Source organism: Oryctolagus cuniculus, chromosome X, assembly GCF_964237555.1.
Source record: "Oryctolagus cuniculus chromosome X, mOryCun1.1, whole genome shotgun sequence".
Taxonomy (NCBI): Eukaryota; Metazoa; Chordata; class Mammalia; order Lagomorpha; family Leporidae; genus Oryctolagus; species Oryctolagus cuniculus.
The window spans coordinates 19289937-19314461 of record NC_091453.1 but is presented as its reverse complement, the minus strand read 5'-3'; the positions used below and the strand labels follow the sequence as shown (position 1 = coordinate 19314461).

The following is a 24525-nucleotide window of genomic DNA, read 5'->3' as shown; positions in this document are numbered from 1 at the left end:
AGCCCCTTCCTAAGCCTTTAAAAAAATTCTTTACAAATAGTTCTGATTAATCATGGCCCTATGGCTTGCAAAGGAATTCACTACCTGACTTGTTCAAGTTTCTTTTGTTTTTCTTTACTCTTTGCTTTTTCACCCATATGTAGAACACATGTATAGAATATACATATTTAAAACAGATCTTTAAGCAAACTATTTATTTTCATTTTATTTGAGATGGGGGTGGAGAGAGAGAGAGAGAGAGTGAGAGAGAGAGAGAGAGAGAGAATCTTCATCATTCCCCAAATGCCTGCAATAGGCAGAGCTGAACGAAGCAGAAGCCAAGAGCCTGGTACTCAGTCTGAGACTCCCACATGGGTGGCAGGGACCCAAGTACTTAGGCCATCATCTCCTGTCTTCCAGAGTGCATTTGCAAGAAGCTAAATCAGAAGAAGAGAAATTAGGTCTTGAACTAGGCACTCTGATATGGCATGTAGATGTTGCAAACGCCATTGTAACTGTTGTGCCAAATGCCAATCCTTAAAATCGATCTTTTGATTCTAATTAAACTAATACCAATTTATGGCAAAGAAAGTATATTGTCACACTGTCCAAGTTTGCCTTGGCCTCCGTTTCAATATTTATGTTTCTCTTTTTCATTTTTTTTGAATTAACTGAGTTTTTAAATTGACAAAAATATATATATTTATCATGGAAAATATGTTGTTCTAAAGTATGTATACATTGTTTAATGGATAAGCCAAGATAATTAGCAAATACAATATCTTGTATAATTATTTTTATTGTAAAACACTTAAAATCTATTTGCTTAGCAATTATTAAAAGCAAAATAATTTGTTAACTAAGTCATGCAATAGATATCTTGGATTTATTCTTCCTACATGACTGAAATTTTGTGTCCTATGATCAACATCTTTGCAATCCCATCCCTGTTCCCAGCCCCTGGTAATCTCCATTCTACTCCCTCTTCTATGAGTTCAACTTTTTCAGTTCAAAATATAAGTGAAATCATATGGTATGTGTCTCTGTGCAAGACTTTTAAAAATATGTCTAAAGTCTAAGAAGGGAAGTGACATCCTATTTAACAGATGCACTATAATGTAAACAAATATTTTTGATATACTTAAGGAATATTACAAATCATTATCCATATGGTATATTGCTGTTTTATTTTATTTTTATTGTGGAAATACATGGCCCATTTCACACAGGCATATTAGCTCTTAATGTACTTAAACCAGCAAAGAACTCAATTAGGAGGCTTAAGGTTTCTTTACTGGGAGCCAAGGCATTAAACCTTTTTGTATAATTGTTTAAGTACCAATGTACCATTTTAATTGACATGTTACTATAACTTTCCATGGAAACGGAAATGCAATTTTGTATTTTTGTTTCTTATCTAATGAAAGCCACTCTCTTAGATGGGCTTCTTTGGCAATTTGACTTAGGAAAATGTATTATGGAATGAAGTTTTTATGTGAACAAGGAAAAGAAATTAACTTTAGTGCTCATCTCATTGGCCTGCCAAATTGGAAGGATATCTTAGGCCTGATTATCATGTTCTAATTAGTCTCTAGAGGACATTCATGGACAATCGAGTGCTCATTAATCCATCTTCTTCCTGTAATATTGATTTGTTCATTACCCTTTCAAAGTCTCAAATACAGAAACCAAAAATTGATGTGTGGTGTTAATGTGCTTACAGATGTTGCCACCACTTATCCAGATAAGAAGTCCATCTTAATGTATATCACATCACTCTTCCAAGTTTTGCCTCAACAAGTCAGCATTGAAGCCATCCAGGAAGTGGAGCTGTTGCCAAGGCCATCAAAAGTGACTCGAGAAGAACATTTCCAATTACATCATCAAATGCACTATTCTCAACAGGTAAAGCATCTAAAGGACAACAAATATAAATACTGTTTTCCATTTTATATGTATTTTAAGAATCACAGGTGCATACATCTTCATACAAATATAATATATATTTACATACATAGAATAATGTGCAGGTAAACAGAGGGAGAAAAAAAGAGAGACACAGTAAAAATCTTGTAAAATTTATCTGATAGGAACTACAGTATTCTCAACACACATTGTTAAAATATTCTGTTGATATGCCCTATAATAAAAGAGCATAGACATAGAATATTTTGTGTTTCCATTCTGTAAAATGAAATAAAACGAAAGGTGGTTATATATACATTAATTTTAGAACTCCCCATCCACAAAAGCAAAGAGCAAAAAGCCTGAGCAAGAACAAAGGCACAAACCTTAAGTTTGGTGACAGTCTGTTGATGTATTAACAAATTTTGATTATTCAAAATAATATTTTTGAAAAACTGAAAGTTTTAAAATAGTTCAAATATAAATGAAGTAGAGAGTATCTCTGATAAAACTCTTTGTGATGTCGTTGTTGAGAATCCAATGGGATTCTTCCATTACGTAGGCTTGTTCTTGTTCTCAGTAGTGAGTATTTTGGGTGTTTTCTTGTACTTTCTCAGATACAAACAATAATGAGAAAGCCCTTAGCAAAATTTCTGCTGAGGGTGTGGAAAGCTGTTAGGCCTAATTTTCTCACTCTGCTGAGCTAGTTCTATATTTAGCTTATGAAAGCTTCAGTCCTTTCCAGGGTATTGACCTGCTGAATTCTGGCTCTGTTTACTTTGGGTTCAGAGAAAATTGCTTTTGGATGCCTGTTGTTGGCAGACTGAAGAGGACCATTCCTTTTAAGGGCTGGAGGTGTGTCAGCAAGGTTAAATCCCACCCTCACATCCTCCCAGATTGCCTTCTGCCCCACGTGACATTGAACGCCACAATTCATGGAATGTTCAGGTTTCTAGTATCACATGTGTTTTGGATTGAATGTTTCATTTCACTTTTACAATTTAATGCTCTGTTTTCTAGTGTGTTGGAAAGTAGTCCTTATGGGGTTACTTACCATGTCTCCTTCCACTCTCTGTCCTACCCCGCCCCCGAAACCCTTCTCTGCAGATCACAGTCAGTCTAGCGCAGGGCTATGAGCGAACTTCCTCTCCTAAGCCTCGCTTCAAGAGCTATGCCTACACACAGGCTGCTTATGTCTCCACCTCTGACCCCACACGGAGCCCATTTCCTTCGCAGGTCTGTCAACATTTACTCTCTTCTACAAACCAGAGAACTTCTTTCAAGATAATCTAACATTGCTTTTGCTTGTTTGAATTTTTCAGTACCTTTTCTCCCTTCATTAAGAGCTGTTTTGTTTTTCCCAGTTTTATTGAATTTTCTCACTGATACTGCTCTACTATTCAGACTTCTCTAGGTTTAATATATGTTGAATTTTCAAGGATGAGATTCATATAACAGTGGTTTGTACTTTGATTATACAGTCAAAATGTTCTCTTTTACAAAGGTGACAAATGATAGAGGGGCAGGGAGGGAAGTAGGCTTGTCCTCTTAGAACTATACCCGTGAAACACACGAAATCCGTTCTCTTTCTACTAATAAAAATTTTAAAAATATACAACTCACTAAAATATATGTGTAATGTGAAATCATGGGCAAATATATGAAAATTACTAACTACACTATTTGGGGAGAATTTTCTAGATCTAATATACAAATAAAATAATACTCTAAGTAGATACCTTTATTGTATTTACAGTCTATAAAATGTATTTTATTATATTAAGGAAAATATAGCAATAAGCTTCTTCATAATAGTTCCCTTAATTTAGCTAATTTAAATTTGTATATAAGATGATCTATTATAATACAAATTCATACCAAAATCAGATCAGATTCTATATACTATTTAGTATTTTCTGTTTGAGAAATCTCCGTATAGTTTTCTACCCTCAGTAATATTGTAGGAAACCTAAAAATACAGCAAATTATGTTAGGGCATAGAAATGGAATATGCTAGAATTGCTAATTTATAAGAATTCCTTTTTAAGAGAAAGCTTGATTTATTGAGCCCAATGGAGCAATTTGAAAATTCTGTAGTTTTTATGAAAACTACACTATGAATGGAAGTTTAGAAATTATAGACCTGATTTCATTGGTAAAAATAGATTGCACTTTGGGGGCTCATTGCTTTTTTCAAGATAATAGTGTACATTTAATTAGCAATTTATTTCACAGTTAATTGATTTATGAGGCTGAAAATTCTAAACTTGGAAAGATTCCCCCGAGGAAACATCAATTTTGGGGAATAGTTATACCCTCTGTCCTTGATTAGTTTTCTTGCAACCCTCAACGTAGGAGACTTGATGAAGAAGTTTATGTGACTCAGGCATATCTTGAATTAAATTATCATCTAAATTTTCACAAAGGCTAGTTGTATAATTTAAAAAGTATATATTAAAGAGGGAAGGAGGGAGGAAGAGAGAGAGAGAGGAGAAAGAGAAATCTGCCATCTGCTGGTTCAGTCTCCAAATACCTATATAGCCAGGAGCTACAAATTCTATCTAGGTCTCCCATGTGTTTGTCAGGGATCAAATTATTTGAACCATCACCACTGTCTTCCAGACTGTACATCAGTAGGAAGCTGGAGTCCGGAGCTGGGGCTGGACTTGAATACAGGCACTCTGATGTGAGTTACGGGTACCTTACAGGGTGTCCCAATCGCTAGACCAAATATTTGCCCCAGTTGTATAATCTTGAACAAGAAAATTAAACAGTGGCTTCATTACCATTAAATAATAATGAACCTGCCACACATGCACACATATATGAACCAATGCATTGCTCATAACATCTCTTAAGAATGAGAAGTGCTATTTTTATCACCATTTTGTTTAAATTTATCCAACCTTTGCTCCCCTGCTGCCATTCTCTTGACTCTCCCTCAATTCTCTCCTGTCTTTCTAGGCTCTTTTTTTTTTTTTTATCACTGCTCACCTCCAAGACTTAAAGGATAGGTGTCACATCCATAAATAAAGGAGCATAAGCAAAGACAAAGATGGAAGGTTTTTTCCCTCCTTGTTATCACTTTATTCAACTGCCTTTGTTGGGTTTTCCCACTGCCTATTCTGGTAGCACATTTTCACCTCATTACTGCCTCATTACAGCTTTGCTCAGGTGTGATTCTTTAATGAAGCAAATGCAAGTGGACTTAAAATTTTCTAGACTCTATTTGTTCATTTTACCTTTATCTAAATATTACCAAATGTAGAATATCTCATATTCAGTGAATTCAGTTATCTATTTTATTTAACATAAGCCTAATGTTAAATAAACCTAATGTTTACTTATTAGAAAAGATGCATCACAAATCATAAGAGATGAAAGATGATATTTCCTATTACTAAAGGAAGCTGATGTTACACGTAGTAAGATTTAAGAGGTTTATATCGTAACTATTCATGCTAAGGAAGTTTTTCGAACATATAAAAAGGACTGAGCCTATACTGCCCCCTTCAGATTTACCTGCTCCACTTTAAATGAACTCAAAACAGGCTGCTTTGGATTCCATCAGAATGTTTTATGTAAGTGTTTGCTAGGTGGTATGCAAGGAAAGATGGAGTATTCTGTAAGGGAAGAGTCATGCGGGTGACACTCCCCTATGGAAAACATAAAAATCCTCAATTCTTTTCATGGGCCACCATATCTTTGTAAAGATCTGTATCTATCTATCTATCTATCTGAAAGGCTTAGTGACACACACACACACACACACAGTGAGAGAGAGAGAGAGAGAGCGAGAGAGAGAAAGAGAGAAAGATTGAGATCTCCCATGTGTTGGTTCATTTCCCAAATGCCTGCAACAGCTGGGAATGGGCAAGGTTGAAGTCAGGACAGTAACTTCATCCTGTTCTCCCTCATGGTGGCAGGGATTCAAGTACTTGATCTATCATCTGCTTCCTTCCAGCTACATTAGCAGGGGGTTGGATAGGAAACTGTGTAGTTAGGACTCAAACTGGCACTCCAGTGTGAAAGTGCCTTAACCTGCTGGCTCTCGTATGTTAGGAACATCAGTTATACTTGTTATCCCAAATTTGGAAAATCCAATGCATACTGTACTTTGTGGTCAGTGCAGGCTGGGCCAGGCTGAAACCAGGTGCCCTGAACTTACTCCATCTGGGTCTCTGATGTGGGTAGCAGAGGCCCAAGTACTTAGCCCATCATCTGCTGCTTACCCATGTGCAATAGCAAAGAGCAGGATTTAAAGTGGAGCAGCCGGACATAAATCAGCACTGTGATATTGGATGCTGGCATCACAAGCAATGACTTTACCCCTGCACCACAGTGCTGGCCATTTCAGCTTTTATTTATTCAACAAATATGTATTCTTAGTTACTGAACCAAATAGCTTTTATTCAGCTCTCATGGCATTCTATCTTCCTTGAAATACTTTTCTCAGAGTCTCAAAACTCAGTCGGTTCTTCTCTGAATGTTATATATATCTCATTATTTGGCTCTTTCTTCTCTCCCAACCCTCAGCATTGGATCCCAGGGAAAAATCTCTTGATCCTCTTATCTGTTTACTCATTGTCTTATTATTACGATTTAATCTCCTGGTTTCAGTCTGTATGCAAATGACCATTTACCATTTACTCTATGAGCATGTCTTCACCACTTCCAATATCTCTTGAGTGACAGTCACATTTCCAGCTCATTTTCAACTCTTTGGTATATATCTTCATCTTGATATTCACTGATGTTTCAAAGCTACTATGTTCCCAAGTGAACTTTGTTTCATGGCTCACAAACCTGTTTTTTGTCCTTTTTGTTATGTAAATGAAAACATGACTCACCAGTCACTGAAACTTACATATGAGACACACTCTTTCTTCTCTATATTGATTTGATATTCAATAATGAGACATATTCAGTCAGTTCTTTGTTCACAACATCTCTCTATTGAATTATGTCCCTTCAATTTTCACAGATGCCATTCTGGGTCAAGCCTTTAATACATGTCTTCTAGACTACAAAATCAGCTTCGCTGCTGATAGTACTACATTTAGCTTAACTGTCTCTAAACCATATTACATGTCCTATTCACATCCCTAATAATATCATTCACACACCTTCCTCACTGTCCTAAATTTCATCAAAAGATCCATAATATATTAACAATTTTTATTTGTAAGCTTATTACATCTTTGTTTGTTTCATGTTTCTTTAACCAAATTAAGTCAATTGTTCTCTTCTGTAAGTGCCACAAAATTTCTCATGTCAGCTTTTATGCTTCCCTCAGCCTAAAGTGTCTTTTGTCTCCTTTTCAAATTGGCCAATTTCATCTGTATTTCGAACCCTAATGCATAAGTGGCAGAGTCCAGATTAAAATGCAGGTTTATCTCATTCTAAGCCTATGCTCTCCATACTAGGATAATAATGAAATATCTCTTCTGTGACATACAATGCATGTATTCAGTCAATTACTTACTATTTATTCATCATATACTATATACCAGTTACTATTACAGGAAGAAGTGATGGGTCAGTAAACAAATATGCAGCCATCATGGAAGATCTTTGCTTATGGTAGAGCAGTAAAATATTTTTTTAAAAAGTAGATGAACAGTATAAATAAGTAAAATATCATGTTAAAAGTTAAGTAATATGCATTAAGTAATGTAAAAAGTGAAGACTATTTCAAAAGGTAAATTTCAGGCAAAGATTGGAAGGAATATCCAGGTGAAGAGTTAACACAATACAAAAGACTTAAATGTTATGGCTACTTGGAATATTCAAGGAAAGATGTGATTGATGGACCCACTAATAAGAGACATTGTTCCAAATCTAACAATGAACAAGATAATATAGGGCTCTGTAAATAATGGTGAAGACTTGGGCATTTATTTACTGATAAGGTGGGAAGTTATTGGGAGGAGTGACAAGAATTCACATTATCTCAATACAGCTGTTTTGTGGAGCACAAACTAAAGGGAGCAAGAATGGAAGCAAGGAGACAACTTGTAGCATTAATGCTATTTAGCTTGTATCTGGGTTACTTCAGTGAGCATGATCAATAGTAGTTGAATTATAAATATGCTTTGAAGGACAGCCTGAATATACAATTTACTCATGTATTGTGGAGCATGAGTTTGCTGTATTACTTGAGAATATTTAATCATAATGTAAAAGACAAAAAGGAAGAATAAAATTTCTAAGAGGCATTAAGCATAAGTCATAAGTAAACTAGTAGCTTATGAGATATATGTGAAACTTGCATGTTAAATTTAGGTGAGTACAAAAAGGAAACCTATTAAAGTGAAATGGGCACTATGAGAAATGGTGATTTGATCAGCATAGCCCTGACTGTTAATGAACAACTTAATACATTATGCCTCTTAGTATTTTTTTGTCTATTCTACTTAATACTATTGGTTTAATTCTGTAATTAATACACAGTTATTCTTAAGTATTGAAACTTAACTGAAAAGTGATCGCTGTTAAATATAAGAGTGGGAATAAGAGAGGGAGGAGATGTACAATTTGGGACATGCTCAAACTGACTTGCCCCAAACGGCAGAGTTAGAAACATGCCAGGGGATTCCAATTCAATCCCATCAAGGAGGCATGTACCAATGCCATCTCACTCGTCCCGCTGATCAATTTCAGTTCACAATTGATCATAATGATAGGACTAAGAATCAAAGGGATCACATAAACAAGACTAGTGTCTGCTAATACTAACTGATAGAACAAAAAAGGGAAAGAACGATCCAACATGGGAAGCGGGATACACAGCAGACTCATAGAATGGCAGATGTGCTGAACAGCACTCTGGCCTCAGAATCAGCCCTGAAGGCATGTGGATCTGGCTCTAGAGCCCATGAGAGTATTTTAGGCATGGAAAGCCAAGAGCTCTGGCAAAAAAAAAAAAAAAAAAAGACCTAAATGAAAGATCTCTGCGAGTGAGATCCCAGTGGAAAGAACGGGCCATCAAAGAAGGAGGTACCTTTCTCTGAAGGGAGGAGAGAACTTCCACTTTGACTATGACTTTGTCTAAACACGAAAAGAGTCGGTGAACTCAAAAGGCTTCCATAAGCCTTGGCAACTCATGACTGGAGCCCAGGGAGATTACTGATGCCATAAACAAGAGTGTCAATTTGTTAAGTCAACAACAGAAGTCACTGTGCACTTACTCCTCATGTAGGATCTCGGTCCTTAATGTGCCGTACACTGTGATTTAATGCTATAACTAGTACTCAAACAGTATTTTTCACTTTGTGTTTCTATGTGGGTGCAAACTGTTGAAATATTTACTTAAAATATACTAAACAGATCTTCTGTATATAAGAGAAATGAAAATGAATCTCGATGTGAATGGAAGGGGAGAAGGAACGAGAAAGGGGAGGGTTGAGGTTGGGAAGGAAGTTATGGGGGGGGAGCCACTGTAATCCATAAGCTGTACTTTGGAAATTTATATTCATTAAATAAAAGTTAAAAAAAAATTAGGTGAGTGAAGAAATAGTTTGTGAAGCAAAGGCAAAAGTCATAATATGTGATAAATATGCCTATGTGAATATATTTAAATATACATAAAATAAGGAGTTCTAAAATCAGAGTTGAGGATAAGTAATTTGAAAGTCATCAACTCATAGATGGTATTTTAATTCATTGGCTTGGTTAAGATCACCTAGGAAAATAAGTAAACACAGATTAATAAGTGAACCTTAGATTTAGGTATGAAAAATTATCAGCAAAAGGACTGATAACAGTATCTGGATAAAGGAGAAGAAAGGAAGGAGGTGTGGTATTCTGGATTCAGGAAAGCAGGGTATCTAATTATGCTAAGCTTTGCTCATTAGTTCAAATAACATGGGGATTACAAAATTAACTAGTAAGTTTCATTGAACATCAGTAGGGTAGGATCCCTAGGAAATCCTGCTACATAGCAGTTATCAAGGTGGAATTACTAATAGCACCATTACTTACCCTTAGCATTTACACTGGTATGGTTTATGCTTACTCTAACTTATACTCAATTGGGTAAGGTTACTTTCAGATATGTGTGTTACATGTGTGTTCAGAGGGTTTGTTGATTAGTCAGTTAAAGAGAAAATGAAAGTGAAGGGTTATCTGCGTTGCAGCACTTATAAACAACTTCACTGAGTAATTTGATTTCCACATGGACAAAGTTCTAATTGTCTTGGATTAATCCATCCCTATAACTGATAATAGGTCTATGTTCTAGTTTCCTCTTGCTAATGTAACCAATAACAACAAGCCTAATGGCTTAAAACAACACAAAATTTTCTTACCTTTTTGTAGTTCAGAAATCCAGCATGTGTTTTCATGGGCTAAAATTAAGGTATCAACAGGTCTACCTTCCCTTTGGAGGCTCCAGGGGAAAATATGTTTCCTTGCCTTTTTTAGCTTCTAGGGGCTGGCATTCCTTGGCTAGTGCCCCTTCCCCCAAGGTAATAAGGACAAGTTTAGTCTTTCTCATACTTGTATGTCACTTTGACCTATTGTTCCATGTCCATCTTGTAATTTTAAAGATATTTTATAGATAACATTGGACCCACCTGGTCAGCTGACCATTAAGCTTAGTTCCATCTGCAACTCAGTTCTTTATTACCATGTTATGTAACATATTCACAGATTCGAGAAATTGGGAAATGGGCAACTTTGGAGAGAATGTGCTTTTTTGCCTACTTTGGTCTAATAATGTGGCATGAGAATCTGAGGAAGGCATCCATTATCAGCAAACTAACATTAAGTCTGATATCACTTGATGTTATTCCACTTGTCCCCAGTCATCAGGTTGTCTCTTTTCTCCTTTGTTGACTGCACGTGAGCAGTTCCTTCTTCTGGAGGCACTGTGAATGTTCTCTTACACTAGAAACAATGTATAGGCCAGCGCCCCAGCTCACTTGGCTAATGTTCTGCCTGTGGCACCGGCACCCAGAGTTCTAGTCCTGGTTGGGGCGCCGGGTTCTGTACCGGCTGCTCCTCTTCCAGTCCAGCTCTCTGCTGTGGCCAGGGAGTGCAGTGGAGGATGGCCCAGGTCCTTGGGCCCTGCACCTGCATGGGAGACCAGGAGGAAGCACCTGGCTCCTGGCTTCGAATTGGCGCAGCACGCCAACTGTAGTGGCCATTTGGGGGGTGAACCAACGGAAGGAAGACCTTTCTCTTTGTCTCTCTCTCTCTCTCACTGTCTATCTTTGCCTGTCAAAAAAAAAAAAAAAGAAACAATGTAGAATAAAGGAAAACAAATGCACATTCCTGTTGCAGTTGATTTCTCAACAGTGTTGCAGTGGATTCGTTTCTGAGAGGAGGAGTGTGGTGGGGGCAAGAGGCGTGGAGTCACCACACAGACCCTGGGAGTCCGGTGAAAGTGGGCTTGAGGCAAGCAGCCCACAGATTCGTTTATTTATATGCCCCAAGATGAGAGATACTGAAGAGGCTCCAGACTCCTGGCTTTGGCATGGCCCAGCTCCACTTTTGCAGCAACTTGGGGAGTGAATCAACATATGAAAGTTCTCTTCCTCTGGCTTTCCTTATATTAAAAAAAAAAAAAAATTAAAAGGGACTCATTTACACACATGCCTTTGGATCAGCACACTAAACCGTGGGATGATGGTTTTTTTTTTTTTTTTTTTTTTTTGACAGGCAGAATGGACAGTGAGAGAGAGAGACAGAGAGAAAGGTCTTCCTTTGCCGTTGGTTCACCCTCCAATGGCCGCTGCGGCCAGCGCACTGTGCCAATCCGATGGCAGGAGCCAGGTACTTCTCCTGGTCTCCCATGGGGTGCAGGGCCCAAGCACTTGGGCCATCCTCCACTGCACTCCCTGCCACAGCAGAGAGCTGGCCTGGAAGAGGGGCAACCGGGACAGAATCCAGCACCCCGACCGGGACTAGAACCCGGTGTGCTGGCGCCACAAGGCGGAGGATTAGCCTACTGAGCCGTGGCGCCGGCGGGATGATGTTTTAAAGTCATATTTTCCAGGGCTTTTTAAATGGAATAGAAGATTTATGTAATCAGTTAATAATTGGTAGAACTGTAACTGAAACCCAACAAGGGCCGGCACTGTGGCGTACCAGGTAAATCTGCCACCTGTGGTGCCGTCATCCCATATAGGCGCAGATTGGAGTCCCGGCTGCTCCACTTCTGATCCAGCTCTCTCCTATGGCCTTGGAAAGCAGTAGAAGATGGCCCAAGTGCTTGGGCCCCTGCACCCATGTGATAGATCTAGTAAAAGCTCCTGGCTCCTGGCTCCGGCTGTTGCGGCCAGTTGGAGAGTGAAGCAGCGGATGGAAGACCTTTATCTCCCTCTCTGCCATTCCCTCTCTCTCTGTGTAACTGTGACTTTCAAATAAATAATAAATAAATCTTAAAAAAAAAAAAAAAACGACAGGACTTCAAGTGTAGTTCTGATGTTTCACCATTTGAAATTCCCAGTCACAGGACTTGTTCATTTATCATCACCATTGCATCCTTTCTCTTACCCCTTTAATATCCATAAATACTAAAATGTATTTGTAAAGAAAAAAAATATTTCTTATCTTTGTGTGATGAACAATAGCTGTCAACCTTCTGGGAGTATACCTACTATGAATAGGACAGGTAAGTAATTATTTGTGCATTTCTCAAATAAGATGCAATTGAGCATGTAAAATAGAGATCTGAACATAAAGTATGTAAAGCACTACAGAGAAGAATATCCATATTAGGAAATACCCAACAGTATTACAAAAGTAATCATCACATTTTGGCAAATTGATTTTTATAATAACAAAAGGAGAAAGAAACAGAAAATTCATACTTAGGGGTCTCTTCAAAATAATTAAAATTCAAGTTAAAAAACAGAATTTTTAAAAATTTTAGGTGACATATATTGATAAGTATAGGGTTAGACAAACACATTAGATAAAACCAGACAGCAGTCATTGTTGTGGTGCAGCACATTAATCTACCGCTTGCTATAGTGGCATCCCATATCAGAATGCTTGTTCAAGTCCCAAGTGTCTCACTTCCCATCCAGCTCCCTGCCAGTATACCCGGCAAAGCAGTAGAGTGCTTGGGCCTCTGCCCATGTGGGGAACCTGGATGAAGTTCCTGGCTACTGGCTTCAGCCTGGCCCAGCCCGACATTTGCGGACATTTGGGGAGTGAACCAGCAGATGGAAGATGCGCTCTCTCTCGCTCTCTCACTCACTCGCTCCCCCACACACAGAGACAACCCCATCACTCTACCTTTTGAATAAATAATACTTTTTAAAAAAACTATACAGTGTTAAGGTGTTCAGAAATAGAAAAATGAAAAAGAAGAAACCATCATAAAATGTGTTCCCATGCCTGAAATTATGTCTCAACTAGTGTATTTTCCCTTACATTTTATTGGATTGTATTTTATCATATCCTCATGCTAAAACCAATAAAGCAAAACAGAACTGACTACCATAATTGGCTTAAACCAATCAAGAGTTAGACATCTTTGAATCACATGGCCAAGTGGGACACGTTGATCCTTTAATCAAGTCATACTCTGTTAAGTGTTAAGAAGGAGAGAAGATAATGGATGTTACATGGGCAGCCAGGAGTTTTGTTAAGCTCTCTGAGGGCCTGATGGAATTTGTGTCTATGACTAGAAATTTCACTATTCCCTGGAATGTAGTTGAGATAAAAATAAGTGTCCTTGATACTCCAGAAACAGGAAATGATGTATTCTTGAAACTCCAAATTGAAAGCACATTTACTCAGAGAAAAATCCACTTAAAAATATTTAATTTTATTTATTTAAGAGACAGAGTTTTATATATATATATATATATGACAACTGATATATGACAACTATATATATATGGAGAGAGAGGGAGACAGAGAGGGAGAGGGAGAAGGAGGGAGGTAGGAAGAGAGAGAGAGAGAGGTCTTTCATCCACTGGTTCACTCCCCAGATGGCCACAATGGCCAGAGCTGGGCTGATCACAAGTCAGGAGCTTTTTCTGGGTCTCCCATGTGGATGCAGAGACCCAAGCACTTGGGCCAACCCCAGCTGATTTCCCAGGACAATAGCAGGAAGCTGGATCAGAAGTGGAGCAGTCAGGACTGAACCAGCATCCAGATGGGATGCTGGCACAGCAGGTGATGGCCCATTCCATTGTGTCACAGTGCTGGTCCCAGAAAAATTCATTTTTAAGGAGGAAGAATATGAGTTGACAGAAGAGGATGGAGTATGAATTCAGTTATCAGAGAAATTTAGGTTTACACTACAGTTCTGCCATTTCTTAGTTATGTGGATTAGAGAGTTTTCTTGTACTTTCTGGGCCTCAGTTTCCTCTTATATATTAAGAGAATTATATTTAACTCATAGAACTATTATGATAATTAACTGAGATGAATTATATGAAGAACATTCCATTGTACAGACACATTTTAGGATCTCAAAATACAAAATGACAATTGATATCATGATTATTGCTTTCTATAGGGAGTTATATGAGATATTTTGGCCTGATACAAAGGCCTTAACTTTTTATCGGCACTTCTATGGGAAGATACAGCCTGGGTTCTAAAGCAATTTATAAACAAACTCTTGAAATCCAACCTGTGTAGACTGACAACTTCTTGAGTTAACATACTAGGCAAAGAAGACTGAAGAAAAGAGTGTTTTTGTTTTTGTTTTTGTTCTAAAGTTGCTTAGAAATCTGCATGGAACCATTCAAAGTGAACATAACAATGCTTCCTTATGAAACAAGAAAAAGGTCTTCTAGATGACTTTATGTGCAATGATCCTCAGTGGGAAGGAATGAAGGCATGAGCAGGCTTTTCACTCTTACCCTTATATTAGCCCCTACCAACACAACTTGTCCCTCAAACTAAATGAAGCTTGTATAAAAGAATTGACAAATAGAGGGCACCGAGCCAGCCAGTGGGGAGCACTTCTTACATTAAAAGCATCTTTGATCTGCTTCCAGGAAGCCTTTATACTTTCTAATGTGACTGAACAAGTGACCTAGAAACAAAATTGTCAATTTGAGCTTAGGTCTATAGACTGGAGTCTTGAAGATTTCTGAGCAGAATTTAAAACTGGAGGGAACTTTAAAGTGAATACACAAGTATGTAACAATATTACCTTCAACCAGATATGCTCTTACCCTTCAACTTTTAAAACATTTTATTATGATAAGAACACTTAACATGAAGTCTACCCTTTTAGCAGATTTTTTAGTGTATGGTCTTATTAAATATAGGTATAGTGTTATGTGGCAGATCTTAACTTACTAATCTCACATAAATGAAATGCTTTGCACATTAATTAACAACTTCCTGTCGCTCCCACTCTTCGTGGAGGAACGACACAGGACCCTGCGCTGTTCTTTCATCTGCTCGGCCCTCCCCGGGTTTGCTGCTGGTTCTTCCCGGGTTGGCTACTGTCCCTTCCACCTCCGTGGAAGGGCGGTTCCCCCTGCCACATTCCCCACTTCCGCGGGGGAGCGGCACACCGCCGGCCGGCTCTCTCGGGGGCTGCACAGGTGTTCCTTCGGATGTTCCCCTTAGATGTTCCTGGTGCATGTTGTCTCTCTCCTCCTTTATAGTCCTCCTCCGCCAATCCTAACTCGGCTGCCCACACGCCGAGTACGCTGCTCTCCTCCAATCAGGAGCAGGTCCTGCAGCTTGTCAAGTTGGTGAGAGGCAGCTGGGTAGAAGCTGTTGCCTCCTCTCCCAGCGCCATATTGTGGGAGAGCAGATGCATAGAATAAGTCTTAATTCCAGTAACTCAGTCCAGTCCGGGTTGCTCCCCACACTTCCCAACTCTCCCTCCCCCAAAACTCTGAAAACCATTATTGCACTCTCTGATTCTGCCAACTTGACTAATTTGGATACCTCCTATAAGTAGAGTCACACAGTATTTGTCCTTCTATGACTGTATTATTTCATTTAACATAACGTCCTCAGTACTCATCCATGATGTTGATGTGTCCATTGTGTTGATTAGCATAATTTCTTTCTGTTTGAATCTTAATAATATTCCCTTATATCGATACACATTTCATTTTTCTTTTTATTAATCAGTGGAAACTTACATTTCTACATCTTGCATATTGTGAATAGTGTTTGCACATTCATGAATTTGAGAATGAAATAGCTGTTTGAGATCCTGATTTCAATTCTTTTCGCTCAGTAATTGAGATGAGATTACTGGATGATGTGATTTTTTTTTAATTTTTTGAATCCTGTTTTCCTTATCAGCAACACTATTTTTCATTTCTGTCAATAGTGTACAATGATGTTAATGTCTCCACATCCTGACTGATGGATTTTTAGAATAGTAGCCATCTAGCAAATGTGAAATGATAATTTATTCTGCCCTTGATTTGCATTTTCCTCCTGATTAGTGACACTGAATATCTTTTCATATACCTGTTGACCATTTGTGTGTCATCTTTGGTAGAAATGTCTATTTAAGACTTTGGCCTCACTTTAATTTTTTTTAATTTTGCATTTTAATTTCATTTTAAAGGTAGACAAAGTGAGTGAGAGAGTGAAGGAATGAAGGAGGGAGGGAGGGAGAATCTTCCATTCCCTGGTTCCATCACTAAATGCCCATTAGCACCTAGGGCTAGGCCACATCAAAAAGACTTTCATTATCTTCATTGGCTTTTTTATTTTTGTTATGGAATTGTAGGGATTCTTACATATTGTGGACACTTCATCACTTATGGTTTGCATATCTGTTCTCATTCTGTAGGTTTCCTTTACACGCTGTAGTCCTTTTCTGAGCAGAAGCTTTTGAGTTTTAGGTGGTCCCAGTTATTTATTTTTGTTTTTGTTGCCTGTGCTTTTGGTGTCCTACTCCTGACATTTTTGAAATAACGAATGTCATGAAGATTTTCCCAATGATTTCTTCCAGGAATTTTATAGATCCAGGTCTTACATTTAACTCTTTAATCCATTTTGAGTTGATTTATTGTCTGGTTTATGTTAAATGTCCAAATTAAATCCTTTATGGATATCCAGTGTTGCAAACACCATTTGTTGAAGAGGCTATCTTTTCCTTTTTATGTATTCTTGCCACCTTTGTTGAATATCCGTTAACCTTATATATGAGGATTTATGTCTGTGCACTCTATTCTATCCCATTGGTCTGTGTGATGTCTTAATGCCAGTACCACTCTGCTTTACTACTGTAGCTTTGTAAGACACATTAAAATCTGGAAATATTATGCTTTCAATGTTGATCTTCTCAGGATTGTTTTGGCTATTCGAGATCCTTTGTGGTTTCACACAAAGTGTAGCATTTGTTTTATTTGCTTGTTTTTAAAATTGGTGTTGAGATTTTGAAAGGAATTGCATTGGGTCTTTGCTTTACTTGAGTAGTATGCATATTTTGACTATTTTAAGTCTTCTAATCCATTAATGTGGGATATCCTACCATTTTTGTATTCTTTCATTTCTGTCATTTTATAATTTTCAGTGTGCAAACATTGGCATCTTGATTTCAGTTTCTCATTAGGTACTGAATTCTTTTGGTGCCACTATAAATAGAATTTATTTTCCAATTTCATTTTCAAATAGTACATTGCTAACAAATAGAAACTCAACTGATATTTTTATATCAGGTTTGTATTCTGTGACTTTACTGATTTCATCTGATTTAATTTATTAGTTGTAGTGTAGTGTTTTTTTGTTTGTTTGTTTGTTTTTTGTTTTTGTTTTTGTTTTGGTAGTAGAAACCAGGGCTTTTTTACCTCAAAACAGGAGTGGTTTTACTTTTTCCATTCTAATTTAAATTTTTTTCATTTCCCTCAAAACAGGAGTGGTTTTACTTTTTCCATTCTAATTTAAATTTTTTTCATTTCTTCTTTTTGCCTAGTTACTCTAGGTAGGAATACTGGTATGATGTTAAACATATGTTTTAAGTTTCTAATCAAGCAGTTGGCAGTATACCTTCAAAAGAAGGTTTGTATAATGGAAAAACCCTCATTAAATCTCCAGACTTTATGAGGACAGTATGGACAAAAGAAATATATTATTATAGGTGTATCTGTATTTAGGAAATGCATTTCATGCCCACAATTTAATTTACATGTATTTCTGATTTTCAAAACAGCATTATAAAGATTTATCTCCATATTATAAATTGGGAAATTGTGGCGAATTGTTGAATAGTATTGGAACTATATAAGGACAGGGACCTTTTCTGTCATGCATGTTATAAGCACATTTTCCATTCTGTCTTCTCATATAGTCTATTCCTGTTTATTTTAATGTAAACATGTTACTGGTGCCAAGCTTTTCAACAGTAGATCAAAGAGTATTCTATAGCAGAGAGGCAATTGCACCTTCTCTAGAGCTGGGAACAGAGGAGTGATAAGAAGCTAATCTCTGCAAGACCTGAATATGTCATTTTATCTCTGTGATTCAGTTTTCTCATCTTTGAAATGGATGTGATTTCAGCTTTATGTGATATATAAAATAATCAACACACAGTGTATTTTAGAACAGCCTTCACAAACCATCTTATATATAGGCACTCAGTAAGGATTTAAGGGTGAAAAATATTTATAATAATACAAGTCAACATTTCTGCAGTTTGAATCTATGTAAAGTTATGATATAACCTTAACAAATCCTAAATCCAAAAAATTCAGGATGGAAGTTCATTTATATATTTGACAAAGATATTTGGAGTTTCTGGATGACTCAATGCATAATTGAAACAACCATGCTGGAAAATTACTTTTCCCATCTGCTTCTTGATAACAGAGACAGCTCTAGATGCACAGCTTTGGATGGTAAAAAAAAAAAAAAAATGGAGTTAGTTTCTTTAAAAAAAGATATTTTAAAGTCCCAATTTAGTTCATGTTTATTACATTTTGCAGGGTTCATAGAATTTGTATCAGTTACTGAATGGAACTCAGCTAATCTGTGTTACAATGTTTAAACAGCTCAGGTGGTTTGTTTGTAGTCATTAATAGATCACATCTACTCCTGTGGAGTTGATGAAGTTTTATTTAGCTTATTTTTGGCCTCTTAAAGAATATTAATGCCAAATGTTAATTTTTTAAAGGTTTTCATTTATTTATTTGCAAGTCAGAGTTACACAGGGAGAAGACAGGCAGAGAGAGAGAGAGAGAGAGAGAGAGAGAGAGAGAGAGGTCTTCCACCCACTGGTTCACTCCCCAGTTGGCCACAACAGCCAGAGCTGTGCCGATCTGAAGCCAGGAGCCAGGAGCTTCTTCTGGGTCTCCCACATGGGTGTACGGGCCCAAGGATTTGGGTCATCTTCTTCTGCTTTACCAGGCCACGACAAAGAGCTGGATCAGAAGTAGAACAGCCGGGTCTCAAACCGGCGCTCATATGTGATGCTGGCGCTTCAGGCCAGGGCATTAACCCACTGTGCCACAGCGCCAGCCCCCCAAATGTTAATTTTAATACCCTTTAAAATAAATCAAATATTTGAGGAAGTAAGAGTGTTTTAAAATTTTTGTTCATCTTCTTACTTGCTTTATGATTCATTTGTTAGTTTCTTAGTGTACCTGTGTACTGATTTGCTAACCTCTGCAACATAATCCTCTCTCTCCTGCTATACAGTCATGCTCAGCTTGTTCTCCAGTAACTACTATTATGTAGGAAATCACCTCAAACTGTAGGAGCTTATTTACAACACTCAATTTTGCCATCACTCTGGATTCTGAAGTAAACTGGGCTGTGGGCTTCTCATATAGTTTTAGGACAGGAGCTAAGGCTGGAATCAACACTCACATGTATGATGGTCAATGCAGGGATTTCTGCCAAAGCTGTTGGCTAGACCACCTGTACAGGGTCTCCCCATGTTATCTACAGGCCTTCACAAAATTCGGACTGGGTTCCAATAGTAAATGACCCAAGAATATATATCAAGTGAAAGCTGTATTGCCTTCTGTGACCTAGTCTTGGAAGTCATCATACTTGAAGTCATGTACCTTCTTCCATGGTCACAGGGCCATCCATATCCAAGAAGACTGACTATAAACCCAAATCTTGATGGAGAGTTACCAGTGTTATATTTTAAGACAAATATGAAGATGAACATCTTACCGTACCCATCTTAGTACTGTCTTTCACAATTTTCAAGATTCCTATGAAGCCTAGAGATCAGTTGAGAGATGTAGCTACCAGGGTGCCTAATAGGTGTTTAGTATATTATATTCTACATACCAATAATTGTATTTGTTTTAAGTAAACTTGTACAGATCTTCAACTATTCACATTTCTTATTAATTAGATGTCTGAGAGTGTATTTGCTTATAAACATTGCAGAGTGTGCTTTGGAATATCCAATCAATTGTTTCCAACACAAATGAAATTTCAAATCCACTTCAGAAATTATATGTGCTGTTTAATACAAAAAATGTAAGTCAATTAAACAGCCTCCATACTCTTCATTTTCCATATTAGGAAACTGAGACATAGAGATGCTAAGTCATGTAACATGGTTCACACAGTAGAAATACTGGACCTAGCATCCCAGCATCCTGAATTGTACAAAATTTGATTTCTTCGCTAATATTGCAACCATTTTAAGCTAATTAACCATATTGTCCATTTTCTATAGAAATCTTTAGTTTCTAATTCATTAAGATATTTGATTTTTCTATTTTTTATTTTAATACATTTAATTTTTCTTTTAGAAAATGCTTTAATAAGTTAGTCATTACTAACTTACAATTAAAATATTTTAATATTTTAGGCATTACTTTTTAATTAAAAACTATTAACCCTATTTTAAATGGAACCAACTCAAAGTATGAAAACATTGAAATTAAGATGTATGATAGCATTAATTTAAATTTTATTTTATATAGATATATTTCCTAAAATGTACTATTAGCAGATACTTTGTCTAATTATAATCATTTCTATAGAATTCCATCAGTGCACATCTATATAAATTGTTGTCATTCTCTATAATGATATCAGTTTAAAAATGGAATAATGCTTAGTTAATCAAAATAAACTTCTTTCCAAATTTATAAAGCAACAAATTTTTGGGGGCCGGCGCCATGGCTCACTTGGTTAATCCTCCCCCTGCGGCGCTGGCATCCCATATGGGCGCTGCGTTCTAGTTCCGGTTGCTCCTCTTCCAGTCCAGCTCTCTTCTGTGTCCCGGGAGGGCAGTGAAGGATGGCCCAAGTGCTTGGGCCCTGCACCCACATGGGAGACCAGGAGAAGCACCTGGCTCCTGGCTTCGGATCAGTGCAGCTCTGGCCATAGCAGCCATTTGGGGGGTGAACCAACGGAAGGAAGACCTTTCTCTCTCTTTCTCTCTCTCTCTCTCTCTCTCTCTCTCTCTCTCACTGTTTATAACTCTACCTTTCAAATAAAAAAAAAGGAACAAATTATAAAGCAACATAGGGTATTCTATAATATGATACATATGGTAAATCGAAAATAAATGAGTCTCAAATGTACTGGAATTTTTTCTTTAAGATTTCACTAAAATTTTAGCCACCCAAGATTGTAAATGTAAAGAAGAAAAACTTGGAGGGGATGGTTTATTTAGTAGTAATTTCAACAGATAGTGAAATCAACATGTAGTTAGTGTGCATATAAACTATCTTGTGCATAATGAATGTTGACAAGAATTCAGTCATCAATTTTAGGTACTTGCTAAAAGAAACTATCTTTGAAATGATTAATGAAGAGTTGAGAGTATTGTTATATGAATCCTTATTTCCAGATCATCAGTCTGCTGATTCAGCTAAAGAAAAGTCATGTTTTTCTTTTACTTTTATTGAATCTGAATTTTAAAGATTAACATTTAAAATATTTATTTCTATTAGTTCGCTTATTCACAGTGTAGTGATGCCAATGATGAGAGCTATATATAACAACAGTATTACTTCACAGGAAAATTTACTTAATAGTGAACATTTATAAAAATGTTTATTAGCTTTCCCTGGGATCTTTGGTTAATTTAAAATCTTCGTACATTTTATCTCATTATAACATGTCCCAAGGAAATCTTTGGCTGAAAGATTAGCATTATAAAAAGAGTACTTCAATTATAAATTTCTATATTGTGGGTCAGATTGATAAATCCAGTGGCAATTATCTGCTCGCTGAGATATGTAGTTCTCTTTCTGAAGCATTAAAATTTACTTTATAATACCTCTAAAAGTCATTTCAAGAGGAAATTTGGATCATTAATGGAATTAGAAATAAGATGTGCCAATGGATTCTTTTACTTCTATTTCATCTTTTACATTTCATGTAAGCTGGGTGATTAAAGTCATTTTAACTACTTGGTACCTCAAATAGTTCAGGAACAAGCATGCCGGAAGCACTGTACTGTTACCAATAATTTACTAATAGCCCATTTCTTACTTAATTTTAGAAGCCAGAAATAAATGTGAAATAGAATATCTAGTAAGCTCTTAAAAGTCCTGCCATTTCTATTTCATCATGGTCTAGGATCATGGTAGTTATTTATTGGTTTTGTTGAAGTATTTAATGTCAATTTTTATGTATCCTGTATTGGTTAGAATGCATGCAAGAATGATCATAGAAAAAATTAAGGTCAAGTAATTAATTAGGAAATATTTGCAACATTTATAACATACACATTATTCATGGCCTTCATATATAAATAACTGTGATAAATCAATAAGTGAGAACAAAACACCCGATAGAAAATTTAATAAATAACATGAGCCAGAAAAATGACAAAACATAAACATGTTAGTAAATATATAAAAATACATTCACTTAGCACTGAAAAATATACCAAATAATGAAATCATTGTTACCTACCAGACATGAAGATTGAAATGATAACTCCAATAATTTTCCAGAGCATAAAGGAACAGAGAATTTCAATAATTATAAGAGAGTTCATTACAGAATAAATTGATGCTTTCTCAAGCATATATTTTCAATTCATTGTGAAATAGAAATATATAAAATCTTAGATACACACTCATATCTCTGGAAATTTATCTAAGGCCAATAGTCTGATGAGTTCAGTGATGTTAATAAGAAAGTGTTAAAACATTTTTAAAGAGTGAAAATTTAGATAAGTCCTGAATATCCATCCCTATGTGTTTGGTTGAAACTTAGGATGAAGATATTTGATGCAGTATCATGAAACCTTTAAAATTCATGCTGTAGATGTATGCCTTTACCCAAATAAAGATACCTATGGCCCAATTAGCAGAAATTATAGTTTAATATATAGTATAAATATGCATGTATAGATGTGTATGTATAAAATACTTATTAACATGTGAAGATAGCACTGATCTTCAGTCCAAGAGAAAATTGCAAATACTTTATGAAATGTAATTATGTTGTATATACACATGTTGATATAATACAACAACACAATATGCTATCAAATATATAAAATATTTATATAGAGTTTATATTTTGTTACAAGTTACATGGGATGTTTCCAACAGTACCTTCCATTTTGTATATACTTCCCTAGTCTTATCTCTAAAATTAGGATCAAATTCATTTTATGAAATATGTGTATAGCACATTATATATATTGTCCAAATGTCTCATAATTTGTGAGGTGAATAAATTCAGATTTAATTATCAGATTGAGTATGTGAGGAAAACTTGATTCTAGTTTGGAAATTTATGAATGTATTACACAACAGAGGCTAAAGGTTGTTATTGTGATGTGTTAGTAACCAGCTAATCCACCTAACAGTATTTGCTAATTGCTATCTATACCAGTCATTTTAGATTTGGTTACTGTATTCCACTAACTTAAATAACTTGCTCGTACCTTACATATACTGTGAGTCATCAAAGAGATTTACTCATGTTGTCATTCAGGAGTCCAGTCTGCTAAAAGTCACCATCTAGAATATTCCTAGTCACTGTGCAGAGGGAGATATGCTCTGGAAGTTCTTGTACTGGCAATTCAATTCTTGGACTGGAAGTAGCATATGTTACCCCAGCTCACAACCTGTGCCACAGTTGTCACATAGCCTCATTACTACAAAGCACTAGGAATTATATTCATATTATGTGTTTTAAAGATGAAAAGCTGAAAATAAACATGAGCAGTGTTAACAACTGCCACAGATATGTGCTGTGAAACATCTAAGGAAAAAATAAAATAGGAAATAAAACATAATCATATCCTCAAGAAATTGGTTTAATGATGTGATTTATTCAAGTATAAAAAGTTAACCTGTAAAACTAAAAGCATAAAGTAAATTAACTTGCTGCCATTCATTGGAGCATATATATGACATTTGAATGCCTTTGTTTCTAATAGAAATACCTCAAAATGTAATAGAGGGCATTTAGGGGGTAATGAGATCTCTGGAAGAAGTGGCAGAATTTGGAAGAAGCATTTACACAAAGTCTAGTTAATGAGACTAGTTGTAAAAGGGAGTCTTTTAATGGCTGCATTGTTTACCAGCTCACTTGCTATGTGCAGGAACCATATAGTTGTCCCTATGCTCTGTCTCCTTTGTAATTGCAGAATCAGTGATCTTAATCTATGATTCTTGTTCAACGTTGATACTGTTAAGAAATGAGAGATAATGAGCCAAGCATGAGTGATGGATATGGCTGTGTTACTGCCCTTAAGGAACTTAGATTCTGACTAGAGAAGATGTTTAGAGTAACTTTAAATATTGA

General features: G+C 36.4%; 1 protein-coding gene across 15 annotated transcripts in view; it reads left to right on the top strand.

The window, feature by feature from the left end:
* The window catches only part of DMD (dystrophin), a 2248405-nt gene that overhangs the window by 629092 nt on the left and 1594788 nt on the right, over nt 1–24525 (top strand). For 12 of the 15 annotated variants that reach the window (XM_051827673.2, XM_070067429.1, XM_070067430.1 and 9 more), the window contains 2 exons: nt 1703–1884; nt 2992–3120. In XM_051827673.2, the coding sequence (XP_051683633.2) occupies nt 1703–1884; nt 2992–3120 (311 nt within the window). The remainder of the gene's footprint in view (nt 1–1702; nt 1885–2991; nt 3121–24525) is intronic. The other 3 variants (XM_070067426.1, XM_051827679.2, XM_070067427.1) reach the window with 1 other exon arrangement.